The sequence below is a fragment of the Lemur catta genome, chromosome 18, assembly GCF_020740605.2.
Source record: "Lemur catta isolate mLemCat1 chromosome 18, mLemCat1.pri, whole genome shotgun sequence".
Taxonomy (NCBI): domain Eukaryota; kingdom Metazoa; phylum Chordata; class Mammalia; order Primates; family Lemuridae; genus Lemur; species Lemur catta.
In genome coordinates, this window is record NC_059145.1 from 28,569,025 (window position 1) to 28,585,156 (window position 16,132).

The window sequence follows — 16,132 nt, forward strand, 5'->3', positions numbered from 1 at the left end:
CTACAGATACTCCTGGGACTAAGGAAATAAACTGGGTCTGCAGGCCAAACTTTATTTATAAATTGCATTGTCTAAAAATTACTGATGGGTGCGATGCCATCACCTCTCAAACATGCTAATATTTTGTCTTTCTGTGTTCTTTAGCATCAATATCATTCAAAAATAGACGAACTAATTGAAGAAACTGTTAAGGAAATGATAACACTCTTGGTTGCAAAGGTAACCTTCAGCTTCAGGTGAAATGTTTGATTGTGAACGTTGCTTTGTGATGTCTGCATTTCCATTAAAATGTAACACGTTAAAAAGTTGAGCTGGATACTTGCGTCTCTCAGGAAACAAGATTGTACATCACCCAGCCTCAGCTCTAAATGATTTTCCGATGATCTCAAGCCGTGTGAAGATAAATTGATGAAGTGGCATATGTTAACTTAATAGGAATTTGTCCCCAAACGTTGCACTAGGTTATGCGGGAAATGTTTGTTTTGTTTTTCAGCACTGACAAAGTTAAATTTTTAAATACAGAAAGTTAAACGGTAATAAGGAATTCTGCCATCATGAAAACCCCTTTTCCTCTAGTTTCACATGCAGTGAGAGTCATAATAAAACATAAAAGTCAGATAAAGCTATTTCAGTCACCCTCATGAATTATAGAATTTTAACTAAGTAATGCTGAATGGGAAGACATTTATATTTGCCAGTGCTAAACTTCTGTTTCCCCCAAATTACTGATAAAATACAAATAAAAATAGATTGGATTAAATGTAGTGCTAATATGTAACGTAAAAACTGCTTTGCGCAGTTTTGGATTTTAAAAAGTGCATTTAATATTATCGCATGCTATATGCAACTCAATAATATTTTGTCACTTTGTACTTCTGTAACACTCTATATTTGCAATCACATAATAATGAAGAGAAAGCCGGATAAGTCAAATATTTCCATGCAAAGGCAGTCTATTCCTTTCTCCGAAGACGGGAATCAAATAATAGAATGCAGAAATGAACAGAGGGCTCAATCCCGGCTTCTGTGTGGTTGGAAAATGTTATTCTTTATTGTGAACAATTATAGTTTGAAATAATAATTTTTTTCCTTTTTTGCTGTTTTCCTAGTTCGTTACTATCTTGGAAGGAGTACTGGCAAAATTATCGAGATATGACGAAGGGACTTTGTTTTCTTCTTTTCTGTCATTTACCGTAAGTAAAGAGCTTCTTTCTCTGCTGATTTTGTTTTAATTTCAGTTTGGGTTTGGTTTGAGGGAGGGGTGCTATTGTGTCATTTTGTTTTGGGCACATGGGTGTAAATTACAGCCAACTATTAATGTGTATGATATTAACACTAAGCAAACAAGCAGGACATTTCATGACAGCTGGTAATCCAACATCATTTCTATTTCATTTGTGACTGTACAATATGCGTGTATGTATCTGTACACACACACATCTCTATATGTATGTATCCAAAGAGTTGTCTGCCTAAACCCGCCTTAGCTATCTCAGGCAAATTTCTTAATGTGGGCCACCATTTCCTTGTCTGCAAATAAAGAAAATTAATTTTAGGGATTGCAGATGGAGACCCGCAGGTCAGATAGGGTTGCAAGCATGTTTTATATGATCCTCCCTGTGTTGAGTACATTCTTCTTAACAGAATTAGTTACCCACATTTAAAAATCAGGAGAACCCACAGAGAAGTCTGTGCCACAAGGGGAGAGACCTGTGTATGTGCATCACAACCGCCTGCTGGAGCCGGGTCTAGGTGGTCTCCGGTGGTCTCTGTAGACTGGACGCGTGTTTGCAAGCCCTTTTCCAGTTGTTTCGTTCATTTATATACCTATCTGGGAGCCATTTGAGTTCAAACCTGTGCAGTGGATGGTCTAGTTCTTTACAAATTCGGAGAGGCTCTGATTCTGTGCCAGAATTGGACCAGGGCATAGAAGTGAGGTAGATGATGCAGGGCAGAAGCCAGTCGTATTTTCTGAGGACAGATGATCAGTGGAGATGGGGTCACTGTAGAGGGGCTGTGTCAGGGGCCTGGTTCTCCCAGCCTTCCCTGTGCAAGGCAAGCACCGCAGCTGCGTGCTTCCCTGCCATTTCTGACAGCGGGTTCCTGCTGGCTCTGAGACCAGCTGTTTCCCTCTGATAATGTCGTAGGAAAGGCAACCAATTTAGGACCCACTACCTATGGGTCTTTAAAACAGCCTCATTATATGAAGAATCTCCCAGACGGATACTGGATGCCAAGACAAGCTCCCGCACAGGGTAGCGGCTAGCCTATCGTTGTCTTTGGAATCCAACAGAACTGGGCTCGAATCCTATTACCAATATTAATTAGTATTGGTAATTAATACCAGCTGTATGATCTCAAGCAGGTGGGTCATTCTCTCTGAGCCTCAGTTTTCTTATCTGTAAGAGAGTGGGGGATGGATAATGTCTTCCATAATAAGCTTCTGTAAGGATAACAGTGTAGATGAAAGAGCTTACTATAGTCCTAGCTCACAGCAGACCTCAGTAAATGACAGCTATTATTAATAAAAGGTAACAAATATGATTATTGTAAGATGCAGACATACTTGCACATGACCTCTTTCCAAATATACCCTACTTTGATCTTTCCCCAACCCATACATTAATCTTCTTCGGAATTAAGGGAAATATAGACAGAAAACATTTAAAATAGTTTCTAGAGAGCATCCACGTATCTATGCGTCCAGCTTATTTTCATATGCAGCTCTGACCTTCCCAGATATAAGGATTGAACTCAGTCCCCGAAATGTGATGGCCCCAATGCCTTCAGTCTGTTGCCCAAGGTGGGGTAGGAAAGGGATGGTGAAAATAAGAATTCTATCCAATTTCACTCTGTAGAACCACCCATAATGTATCCCAACTGAAAGGAAACCTATCCAAACCCATTCCTTTCACAAACAAAGAATCCAAGGCCCAGAGAGGGGGAGTCATTTGTCTAAGGTCACACAGCAACGGGCAGAGTGGTGACAGGAACCAAGGTGTCCTGCCAGCTCTCCCCACCACTGAACGGCTTCCTGGAGAGAGTGGGATTCAGCTGGCAATTGCCTAGCACTGGAAGGCAGATGGGCAAGTGAGTGGGGAAGATTCATAAAGAAGGATTCAGGGCACATGAGTGGGAAATATTAGACAATGTTTCATTCCTCAGTGAAGTGGTGGAAACGGTGCAAAGAGACAGAATTAAATGCAACGTTTCTGGAACATGTTCCCCTGACACCCACTGAAGACATTGCTTTCTTTGAGTTTTCATTTTGGGCAACTGTTTTTACTGCACTGGACTTGACCCTGTGAAACCCAGGAAAGCCCCTCTGCTCTTTATTGAGCAGAATTCAATCCACCAAGGGCCCCACCGTAATTACTGACTCACCAAGAGGACTACAGGAGGGTGGTCCAGTGGCAGCAGTATCAAGAACATGGTACCAGGGAGTCTCACGGGAGGGTTAGAAACAAAGAAGACCCAGAGCATCCTATGAGAGTTTTCAAGCTGAAATTCCCATCCTCTCATCTCTCTTTCCTGAGACATTTTGCAGCCTCACAGAATGCCTAGCAAAGGCACCGTAATGCAGAACACTTCGGTGCCTGTTGCTGGGCCTGTAACTTCCCTTCTTAGTGACACTTCTCCCACACACTTGGCCATCTCAAGGCCAAAAGCACCCACTTATCATTTGCAGCCTATGTTCTCCTCTCCTGCCAGTATTCCAGTATTAGAGAAGGCGAGCTGTGCTTAGAGGTGGCAGGAATGTCTCCACACATGGATTCTGAGCTCCTGCCCAAATTCCAAAGGGCCTTTGAAGGCTTCCTGCAGCCCAGTTGTGTTAATTTCCCAGGAGTAGTGTAGAAGTAGAAGGGTTGAACAGAGGCAGCAGGTATTGTGGAAAGAGCTTTAAAACCAACGAAAGAACCAGCTGTGAGTCCTAGGACACCTTGCAAAGGCGCAGAGATAGTGCCGATGCTCTGGCATCCTTTCCTTAACTCTGCTGCCATTTCTGATTCAGTTCTTCAAGTATTACTGTGCACTTACCACGTCCCCACCTCAGCAGGGCTGCCAAGTATGAGCCATGTGCTCTGCCCCCCAGAAAGCTGACGAGTATCGACAAATATGCCACCCTTTCCCCCTCTTTCTCCCGCTGAGCGCCTCCTTTCCTGGGTGGGCTTGATTTCATGGTCCAAGCCAGACATTTTGGAAAACGTCTGCAGTGGCACGGAGCAGGCAGGAATATTTATTTCTCGTCTCCATCTGCATTGCTTCCTCTCTTGGAGAGGAGCTGGGGGGAGGAGGGAGGATGAGATGTGGCTTCTTCGTGCCAGCCCGAGAGGCGCCCAAGCGCACCCTCCTCTCCTCCCTCACCAGCCTCAGCAGCAGTAGCAGCCTGGGATTTATGGAGGCAGGCGCCTTTCGAACTTTTGAAAGATCAGCCCATTTGGAAGACACGATTAGCAACTATCCGCCCATTTCCCTTGACTGCAAGATGTGCTTTTGTGTGGGATGCCTGTTTGGAAGGGTCCCTGTCTTGTGGGTAGCCTTGCGCTGTTCTTTTAGGAGGCCAAGAAGGGGGACAAGCCAGCAGGTGCGCTGGTCCCTCCCCCAGAAAGCCAAAATGCTTCCCTCGGTCCTGTCCAGGTGTTAACAAGTATGCTGGTTTGGGAATTCATTCATTCATTGATTCACTCATTTACCCAACTTATATTTACTGAGCACCTACGTGTCATGTATTGTGCTAGGTGCGGGGGACACAGCAATGATCAAGGAAGACATGTTCTCTGTCCTTTTGGAGCTTACATTTAGTAAAGGAGACAGGCCAAAAAAAAAGGAAAAAAAAATATCCGGTGGCGGAAGCGTTGCACAGAACATAAACCAGAGGGCAGGAGAAAGTGGGGAGGGCGGTGTGACTTATGCTGGGATGGTCGGGCAGGATCTCTCTGCAGAGGAGATGTGAGCTCAAACTTGAAGGAGCCAGCCAAAGATAAAGACAAGGGAGAATCTTCTGGACAGAACAGCAGCTGCACTAGCGACGAGGCAGGAAAGGAGGAGGCATTTCTTGCAGGCTATTTTGGAGGCAACATGAATAGGGTTCAGAGATTGAGAGGATGTTGGGGGTGGAGACTTGACTGGAGGGGGCAAAGGTGGAAGGCCCGAGAACTGTGATGTATTGAAGAGCTGCACGGAGCCGAATGAGTCCTGAGAGTTAGTGGGGCACAGTGAGACAGCTCAGAGTAGGGGGATCTGGGAGGGACTACCCAGTTCTGCACCTTATCAAGGAGCTGTGTGACCTGGGACAAGAGACTACCTCTCGGCTTTTAATTTCCTTCACCATAATATGACGATGGTTATATTAGATGAATTCGAAAGTCTAAAATAACTATAAGAGCTACAGCTCCTACTCCTTAAACACTTGCTAAGTGCCTGGCACAAACCTAAGTGCTTTAAATGTATTTTTCCTGTTGAATCCTTGAAATAATCCCTTTCCAGCAATGCTCTTCTGCAGATGTTGAAACTGAGGTTCAGAGAGGGTGAGCCCTCCAGCTCCACCTGAGTACTCCCTCCACTGAGCGCTGGGGCCTCTGGAGCCCAGCCCCAGCCCAAAGCAGAAAGGAACAATTATATCAAGTCCTCTGAAGCCCCCTAGAACTCAGCCAAGCTCCTCCCAGGAAACAAATCCTTTTGAGGTGCTCACAACATAACATGGAAGCCACTCGGGATAGGGAGAAGAAAGCATATTTTGAGCTGTCAGGAGCCCAAAGCCTACTGTATGTCCATCCAGTTTTCTTTGTCTCAAGTTACCCTCACTCACCCTACTTTCCTTTTGCCAGCATTTTAATTGTTCTGCCACTTAGAAATGAAACAAAGCAGATATGCTTCTTCCCACTGGAATCTGTGACAAGGGTTGGCGTTAGCGTAAACCAGCAGCATCGACTGCTTTTGGGCAGACCTCCTGCTATGATGCCTTAGAAAAAGAATGCCACCTTGGTCAAAAGCCGGAACTGGATCAAGGGAATTCATTTCTGTTCACAGAACGTTTTGGTCAGGAAGCAGTTCAAATTTTAGAGTGCAGCGAGTGTTCCTAGGGGTTTCTCTGAAGGTGTTTCATTTTTGCTTTGGCTTTAGGGCTGTTTACAGTGTGGGCTGATGATGGGTGATACAGACAGACAGATTTTGGTCCTCCCTGCAGAGGGTAATATCATCGAATTATCAGCTGCCAAGTTCATGTGATTTAAGTCAATTGGCTTCTATGTTTCAGAGTGACTGTGGCTGCCTTGGACAAAAGCACCAACCGTGGTAGTAATAGCTGATAGTTATTTATTGAACACATACTATGTGCCACACATTGCGATATGGGATTTACATGCATTTTCTCATTTGATCCTTACAATCAGTCTATGTGATAGATGTAATTATTATTCCCATTTTACAAATGAAGGGTGTTGAGTAATTTATCCAAAGTCACACAGCTACTAAGACTCCACCTTCATTTCTTCCCTTTATTATCAGCAGAATGTTATTCCATACATGCACAGAAACCGATAAATGAAGTCAATTCATAACTCTTCCAGGGACTACCAACTAACTGATATCATTCCTAAGGGAAAGAGTCATCTATATTTCACATCTTACCAACAAAATTAGTTTACAAATAATTTACCCACCAGCCAGCCAGTTTTATAACAACACCAAAATAATGGACATTCAAAATTCCCCACTTCCTTTGCCCTCTCCAGATAATCATCAGTGTTACATTAGTCCTTCCTTTGACGCATGTTTATTGAGGGCCTACTATGTGCTAGATAGACACTAGGGGCTTAGCAATGAACAAGAGGATCAATGCCTTTTATTGTACATTCTCACGAGGCAGCTATATTCTCAACAAATAATTTACAAGTATGGTGATTATTCAGAGAGACAGAAGTAGCCAATGCAGTACAACTGTAGACCAAAGAGACCCAACCTCATTTGGGAGGCCATTGAAGGAAATGACATTTGAGCTGAGACCTCAATAGTGAGTAGAATTTTACCTGGCAAAGGAAAGAACAAAGAAGATATGAAGACCTGGAGGGAAAAGGGAAGATCTGGGACATTCTAGGAACTGGAAGTTCCTTGTGGCTCAGGGAAAGGCCAGAGCAGGAGAGAAATGACAGGGATGGGATTAAAGAGCTAGGCAGGAACCTGATCACATAGGAAGGGTGCTAAGCAGGGAATTTACCAAAATTGATTAATCTGGAGAAGTTGAGGGGTCACAAAGAGACCTGCTCCCGTTACAAGCCAGTACCAGGCTCGTGGTCTTCTGATGGTGAAGTTGTGAGCCACCATTTATTTCTTCTAATGTATTATGTTCACATGGACCAAAAAAAACATTGTACCCTAAAAAGTTACAGAATTATAAAACACTGATCTGCCATGTCTTCCACTGACTTCTTTCATCAGCCACCCCCTAGTGTTTCAGAATTTGATATTCACTTTGGGGTCCATGACAGATCATTTTATCGCCTAGTAGGACATCCTTCTTTCCAGTTGATGCCTTGAAACTGCAATTGACAATTAACACACCTGCTGTCCAGAGCAACCCCTCAGTGGCTTTACAGAAGAAAAAAGATAAGCATCCAACGTTAACCATTTCCCCTAATATTTTGTAGTAGGCAGCTGAGTATCATTCAAAGCAAACACCATATTTTCTTTAGACTGTGAGGTGCTAAGCGACCAGATCACAGCAATGCCACCTATGACAGAAATACCTAATGAATATGTACGTAGCTTCAAACAGGAAATAATTGTTGTGAAATTAAAAGTTACAGATTCTGCCCTGACCTCCAGACCACATGTGGTGGGAACTTTATCACCCGAAAGTTAAAGAGTGATTAAGATAAAAATAGAGATCTGATCATGAAGCCCGGACTAAGGGAAATATGGGCAGGTTACTGACCATTTCTGAGCCTCAGTTTCTTCATCTGTCGAGTGGGAGTGCTGACAGCTACTTCAGAGAGCCAGTGGGATAATTAGAAATAAAGTGAGCAGTAGGCATAACAATTGGCATGTGGTAGGCACTCCATAAATAGCCATTCTTAGCCTTAGCCTTACCATCAAATTACCCAAAACTGTAAAAGGTTCAGATGTCCCTGGTGCTCTTAACTGAGCATTTTCCCACCTGTTCAGTCTTAGCATACCAGTCATATCTCCTGTAAGCAACCCAAACCATTATCTGTAACAAGATCAGATCACTTATCTTTCAGCATATTCTTCTATTCAAAAATGTGATACAGCAAAGATATTTTCCATTATGTTTAGTATATTTTCAGCATTTTGTGTTTGATTTTAATTCTCCAAGAATTTTTCATTCACACATGGTCTCTAGAATACCTATTAATCAAAATATTTGCTTAATCAGAATTTAATATCTCATTCTCCAAGCATATTTTGGTTTGAATCAGGTTTATTTCAATATGCACTGAGGCTTCTTGTTTATCTAGTTCCACCCCTTACTGCAGTGTAATCTTGGACAGATCAATTAACCTCTGACTTTACTGATCTGTAAAATGGGAATAATAAGACCTACATTATGTGGTGGGGTTATAATTAAATGAGGGAATGGGGAATGGAATAAGCATTCAGTACTTGTTAGATATTGTTATTACCAGTGTAGTTGTATCACTAAGTACTGAATACTAGAATCAGTTACTCAATCAGCTATCAATCATGTTTTAAATGACTGCTATATATAAATTACTAAGCTAGGAGTTATAGAGATAGAAACATAAAAAAAAAAACCCTTATCTCTGTTGCCTGGAAGTTACTATGTAGAGTGCCTACAATAGAAGGAATTTTCTAGATTTTCTGATCTAGTGTTTTCAGGGATGTGCTGGAATTTACTCAGCTCCTACCTGGTAGTGAGGGCAAATTTCTGCATCTCCTTCTATCTCCAAAGTTAGGGATGTCACATTGGTGGCCTGAAATTGACCACGGTGGGAGCCTTTGGTGAACACTACCAAACAGGGCTTTACTTTTTGAGAGAGAGCCTTTCAGTAGTATACAGTAGTATACTGTAGTATTCAGTAGTATTCAGTAGTATACAGCAGTATAGCAGTATAGCAGTATACTACTATTTCCGAAGCATAGGACATGTGCCATGTGGTACCTGTGATGACATTCGTGTTAGATGCTACAAAAACTGAGCATTAAGACCAAGCACAGGCCAGGCGCAGTGGCTCACGCCTGTAATCCTAGCTCTCTGGGAGGCCGAGGTGGGAGGATCCCTTGAGCTCAGGAGTTCAAGACCAGCCTGAGCAAGAGCAAGACCCCGTCTCTACTAAAAATAGAAAGAAATTATATGGACAGCTAAAAATATATATAGAAAAATTAGCTGGGCATGGTCGCGCATGCCTGTAGTCCCAGCTACTCGGGAGGCTGAGGCAGGAGGATCGCTTAAGCCCAGGAGTTTGAGGTTGCTGTGAGCTACCACTGTACTCTAGCCCGGGCAATAGAATGACACTCTGTCTCAAAAAAAAAAAAAAAAAGACCAAGCACATTGTGAGAGGATTGTATCCATTTCAATTCTATTTCCATCCTTAGCCTTAATACCAAAGAGAAAGTTTCCATTTAGTGCTTGTCTTTCACATTTCTCTAAAAATTTCCAATTTTCGTATGCAACAGAGGGGGAGGGGGGACAAGGCCTCAGGCTCGGCACTCTGAGCAGGCAACAATGTCTTACCTAGAATTTCATAACTTTATTTATATTGTATTTATTTTCACCCTTTTTCTTATTGAGTGACATTGATTTTTCATTTATAGTAGCAATATAAGCTGCCTTTTATAATTACTTTTAAAGTGCACCAATTTAAAGAGGAATATTAACTAAATATAGTACAGATGGCACATGGGCTATAGCCCAAGTCAGGAAGGTGGCATTAACGCCGAAAGTTGGAGAAGTACTGACACTCCCTAGGCCCCTCATTTTGCAGCTGTAGAAACTGCGACCAGAGAAGGAAAATGACTTGCACAGCTAGGTTAGTAGAACCCAGACCACCTAGCTCCATTTGTTTGTTTTCCCCACTCTTTACCTAAGAAAATGAAAATAAAGAGGAAAAAATCTGTCCACTGAGTAACAGACCCGGGCTGACTTTGGTAGATAAGCTGTCATTGGCAATGGTGAATAAACAATTTATACCTTCAAGTACAGCCTAAAGCAGCCTGGGGGAAAAGAGGACATCAGGAGTTCCAGGTACACCTTTGTGCAGAAACGTTACTGTTCCATAACAACAGTACAGCTCTCTTGCTCAGCACCAAGGCCACGTGGAAGCCAAGGCCATGGGTAAGACGAGGGCCTTGTTCTCTTGGAGCCTGCATCCTATCGGCCTTCTGAGAGATGTTCAAAAGGCATAGCAAGACCTGAAAATGCCAGAGGCAAGCCGGAGCCTCCACTTACAATCAACAAAAATAAGCCTACAGGCCTACTTGGAGATTTTACAAAATTAAAACTCTGCAATTTGCATTTCTGATTTTCTCCTAAAATGAGAGTATGTCACATAAACTGACAAAATGAAAACGAATACAACATGGCCCTAGAGAGGGCAAACCCTAGAGTCCAAGGGACCCATGTCAAAATACCAGCTCTGTGATGGCACTAGCTGTGGGACTTTTTTTTTTCTTTTGTTTTTAATTTCAAAATATTACGCAGATACAAACATTTGGGTTACATATAATGCCTTTGCCTAGCCCAAGCCAGAGCTACAAGCGTGCCCTTCCCCCATGCATTGTGCTCCACACCCATTAGTTATGGCAAAGGACAGGAACTGTAGTGTGGGTCTTTCAGGAAGTCGTTTAACCTCAGGGAGCCTCAGTTTCCTCATCTGTAAGTGATGATAATCATCACGGCACCATTGTGAGGGTCAATTACTTGTAAATTACTTAGCCTGGAGCCAGGCAAAGAGTAAGCATGAAACCATTGTTAAGTCTTGGCAGTATCAGGAGGGTGGGCTTGAAGGAGCCCTTGAGTCTTGCAGAAATCCTCTCTGGGAATGAAGGATTGGGACAGAAATGAAGGAAACTAGAAGGAAAAACAGGTCTACTTCAATCAGGCATCTGTTCAGAAGCCCCAGGGGGTTGGGGGTGGGGGAGATGAGAACATACACTTCCTGGATCTAGTCTCAGAGCACAGTACCCTGAACAACAGGAGATGAGAACAATTCTCGTCGTTAATGAGGCTGTGGCTCCTAATCAGTGCATGGAACAGAATGCTTTTGCTTAATAGAGATCATTTCCCTGCCTCTTGCCCAACTCTCCAGCAGTGCCAGCAGCCCTTTGTTTAATGAGAGGTAGGGACTTTGAGTAGTGTGGTGGGATGGGCTGTAGGAGGCATTATTACCCTCATTACTATGATAATAGTTTAATCACAATCAATATTTATGAACATGCACAGAAGCCGTGCAATCAACGAGCAGCCCTGCAACTCAGTTTTCACGTTTTTGCCTAAGGACGCTTTGCAGGAAAGCCTGGGCTCTCTCTGGCCTTCCCCTGGCCCCCTGTGAAGCTCTGCAGTGGTTCTCAGAGGTCATTTCAGAATAGCCATGCCAGTTACATAGTTAGATACGAGGTCTTATTTGTGGTAGGTGAATATTACAGCACTTTTTGCTTTTCCGAATACTTCCACAGTTATAAGACTTTTACCTTCACACATTGATACATTCATTATCTCGTGGAAAGGTAGGGCAGTCTAGGGACAGCTTCATACAATAGAGAATCCTTTGAAGTCAGACCCACGAGGGTTCAAATCCTAGCTCTACCACTTCTTAACTGTGTGCCCCGAGGAAAGCAACTTAACCTCTCTGAACTCAGCCAGGTTCTTCATTTGCAAAATGAGGAGACAAGTTCTTTTTTTTTTTTCTGAGACATTGTCTCGCTCTGTTGCCTGGGCTAGAGTGAGTGCCGTGGCATCAGCCTAGCTCACAGCAACCTCAAACTCCTGGGCTTAAGCAATCCTCCTGCCTCAGCCTCCCGAGTAGCTGGGACTACAGGCATGCACCACCATGCCTGGCTAATTTTTTTTTTCTATATATATTTTAGTTGGCCAGCTAATTTCTTTCTATTTTTAGTAGAGACAGGATCTCGCTCTTGCTGAGGCTGGTCTCGAACTCCTGACCTTGAGTGATCCACCTGCCTCCGCCTCCCAGAGTGCTAGGATTACAGGCGTGAGCCACCGCACCCGGCCAAGTTCTTATAAGACTTGAATAAGATAGTGTAAAGTAAGCATTCGATCACTAGTAAACACATCCATATTTTTATATATGACTATATATCAGCTATTACATAGTTCTATGTTGTTTATGAGAAATCTGAGCAATTCACTGCTTTTCCCAAGGTCATATAGCCAATAATGGAGAAAGCAGGAGTAAGAGTCATGACTTGGCCAATATTCTCTTTTCTATTATCTGAAATGTTTTTAACACCGTTTCCATTTATGTAGGCAACTTAGGGAAACCCTATTTGTAAACATCTCAATGTTTAACTCTTTTCTTTCAATCGCAAATCACATCCTGAAAGCCAGTGATCATTTTTCTGAGCAGTGGACCTCTGTTGAGCTACTCATGAGAAATTTTTGGTGTCACGGTTCCCACATCTGTAAAAACAGCATTTATAAGCTCTGGCCCTCCTAAAAAAGGGATGTGAGGGCCAATGGCCTCATGATGCATGTCCATGTAGTGTTTAGCCCAGTGCTTACATACACAGCAATGGGCCCATCACACTGCTTTGGCAAGCAGTGAAGACATCTCAGCCCCTCTGGTGACAGAGCTCTGGGAACCCATCTTGCTGTGTATGATCCCAGATACACTTCAAGGGTTGTGTTTTTCTCCAGTCCTCAGAAAGTGTTGGAAGGGGCCTTCACTGTAATTGTCACTTGGCCCTAAGCAGGAGCCACTGAGGTTTGCTCAACTGCTCACCCGCACACGCAGTCCCAGTACATCCACCCACTCGCACATTCTGTCTCACCCAAGCAGTCGGTCCCTCAGTTGGCACTTACAATTTATTCATCTTCCCAAGATGCACTTGGAGCATCCAGATTATGTATTGAGGGGAGGTTCTGTTAGGTTTTGTTTTTGTCTTTGTAGAGGACATATCTCCAAACCATGATTTCATCAAACCAGAGACTTTGAGGAAGTTATCTTGGGAAAGACAGGTTCTTCCCACAAAATACCTTTCTCCACTAGAATGTTGAAAATTCTATCACTTTTGTATTTTTTTCAATAATTTTTTATGAAAGTAATATAGGCACATGGTTAAAAAATGAAATAGTACAGAAACACTCATTTTTTTAAAAAAGGCAATAGTTCTCTGCCCTACCCCTTTCTACTCTTCAATCCCTTCCTTCAGAAGGGACCCTTTAAATAATTATTTTATCCCCAGAGCTCAAGTACTATTCTTATATTGCTATTTCTTGATTGGCCTTAGAGATTATCTGACTCCCTGCTGTGATAGATACCATCTTCCACTTCTCCTCCGCCTTCCTCCTGTTACAATCATGCCACTATTGGTGTTCCTGTCTTGGTAACTTTATAGCTTTAAATTGTCCCCATCCACTTTTTTTTTTTTTTTTTTTTGAGGCAGAGTCTCACTCTCTTACCCTGGCTAGAGTGCCGTGGCATCAGCCTAGGTCACAGCAACCTCAAACCTCTGGGCTCAAGCGATCCTCCTGCCTCAGCCTCCCGAGTAGCTGGGACTACAGGCATGCGCTACCATGCCTGGCTAATTTTTTATATACATATTTTTAGTTGTCCAGCTAATTTCTTTCTATTTTTTTAGTGGAGACAGGGTCTCGCTCTTGCTCAGGCTGGTCTCAAACTCCTGAGCTCAAATGATCCACCCACCTCAGCCTCCCAGAGTGCTAAGATTACAGGCATGAGCCACCACGCCTGGCCCCCCATCCACTTTTATTTCTTGTTTCACCCACAAGATGAGATTTTGACACCTATGCCCCATTTCTTCCCCTGCTTCCTTCTCCAATTAATTTCATGTTCTAATATGGGAACTGAGTGACACACCTCTTCATTCTTATCATTTAGGAATGTCATTTCCTATATTTATGAATGTCCCTGGGGTCTGCACCAGCACTGTCCAATAGCACTTTCTGCAATGATGCAAATATTCCATATCTGAGCAGTCCAATAGAGTAGCTACTCGCTGCATTTGAGCTGTGGCTAGTGCAACTAAAAAGTTGAGTTTTTAATTGCATTTTGTTTTAATGCATTTAAATTTAAATAGCCATTTATGGTTGTTGGATAGTACAGGGTCAGACCACATTTAATGCACAAGTCCAATCAGCTAGAACAACCTGATTTTCCAGCAGAAATGATAATGATGGCTGACACATAGTTCTTACTATGCCTCAGGAACTGTTCTAAGAACTCAGTTAATAACTCCACAACCTTATGAAGAATACTATTGTCCTCATTTTACAGGTGAGGAAAATGAGACATAGAAAGGTTAAGTATTTGTCTACGGAGCAGCTGAGCTAGAATTTGACCCATGCAATCCATCTCCAAAGTCTGTGCTGTTGAACACTTCCCTGTAGACAGGCTGGGCTGGGGCTGGATGTCCGATAACTTAGTGTCTCTCCATGTGGCTTCTTTCTCCCAAGATGGGGTCTCATCCTGCAGGGATTCTCCATGTGGCTTGGGTTTCCTGCAGCATGATAGTCTCGGGGTAGTTACACTTACCTGACAGCTGGCTTTTAAGAGTGAGGAAGCAGAAACTGCCAATCTTCTTCAAAACTAGACTCAGAATTGGCCTGGTGTCCCCTCCATTGTATTCTATTTGTCAAAGCACTCACAGGCCAGCCCAGATTTAAGGCAGATGGAGGAATAGACTCCATTTCTCAATGCGGGAGTAACACATGCACACAAGGGAGCGACAGAACTGACGGCAAGCCTCTTTGGAAACAAGCTATCACAACGTGGACTGGACTTCAGGTCTACATTCCCACGCAGAGAACTCCATGGAGCCACACTGGTCTCCAGGGATCTCTTCCGAAGAGGTTAGGCCTGACGAGCCAGAGAGAAACAGAATCAGAGAGAGAGAGAGGGTCTAGTCCACAACCTGGAACATGGCCAGTAAAGAAGAGAGGAAATAAGATGGTCGGGCCTCTTACTGCAGGGTAAGTCACATGCTGTCACCTGAAGCATTCTGATCATGAAACAAGGACAGCATCCCAAGTGGCAAATATGTAAGGTTTAATGACTCCACTCACTGGGAAACGTAACCCAGCCAGTGCCCTGAAACCTGACCCATCAAATCAGCCCCTTGGGAGGTAGAGGGAAAAGGAGTATAGAAATAATACCGAACACTAATTAAACACATACTATGTGCCAGGCCCTATACAAAAGTTTTTACATACATTAGCTCCTTTAACCCTTTACATACACTAAATGAATTAATATAGGTGAAATGCTTAGAATAATGTCCCACATGTGATAAACACTTAAGAAATCTATCATTTTTTTAAATTAATAATCCACACAACCACCCTATAAGGGGGCACTATTGTTATTATTATCATGATGTCTGTTTTCAAAAGAGTAAACTTATGCTTAGAGAGCTTAATTACCTGGCCCCCAGCTGGTGGGTGATTGAACCACATGCCAGCCCAGGCATCTGACTCCTGACCTCAAGCTTTACCCTCTACACTGTACTGGTCAGAGTGTACAGGAATGAAACCCTTTAAGCTTTTCCCATAGAGGCAACAAATACCACTTCCTTTTGAATTTATAGTGTCTGGTTGTACTTTTCTTAATTGTCCTGTAAGAGTACAGTAGCTCTAACACCAACCTTAAGAAAGCACTCGAAGCCTCTACCCTGGGTACTGAACAAAGAGTACCATACTCTAAAATTCATTCCTCAACACACTTTTATTGAGCCACTACTATATACCAGGCAGTGTAGATACTGAGGGGGGAGAGAGAGAGCCTCATTCCTCATAGAGCCTATATTCTAGACATGAGGATGGTGGTAGATGAAAAATTGAACTAACAAGAGATGAAATTATTTCAGGGATGGTGGTGGCACAGAGTACCATTTTCACATACTGAATTGCCTTGGCTCTCAAAAAAAGATCCACATCTCTGAAATCACCCGGGTT

At 43.1% G+C, this 16,132-nt stretch overlaps 1 protein-coding gene across 10 annotated transcripts in view; it reads left to right on the forward strand.

Moving 5' to 3' along the window:
* The window catches only part of CADPS (calcium dependent secretion activator), a 440,985-nt gene that overhangs the window by 375,513 nt on the left and 49,340 nt on the right, over positions 1-16,132 (forward strand). For all 10 annotated transcript variants that reach the window (XM_045529934.1, XM_045529931.1, XM_045529936.1 and 7 more), the window contains 2 exons: positions 145-219; positions 1,110-1,193. In XM_045529934.1, coding sequence (XP_045385890.1) covers positions 145-219; positions 1,110-1,193 — 159 coding nt within the window. The remainder of the gene's footprint in view (positions 1-144; positions 220-1,109; positions 1,194-16,132) is intronic.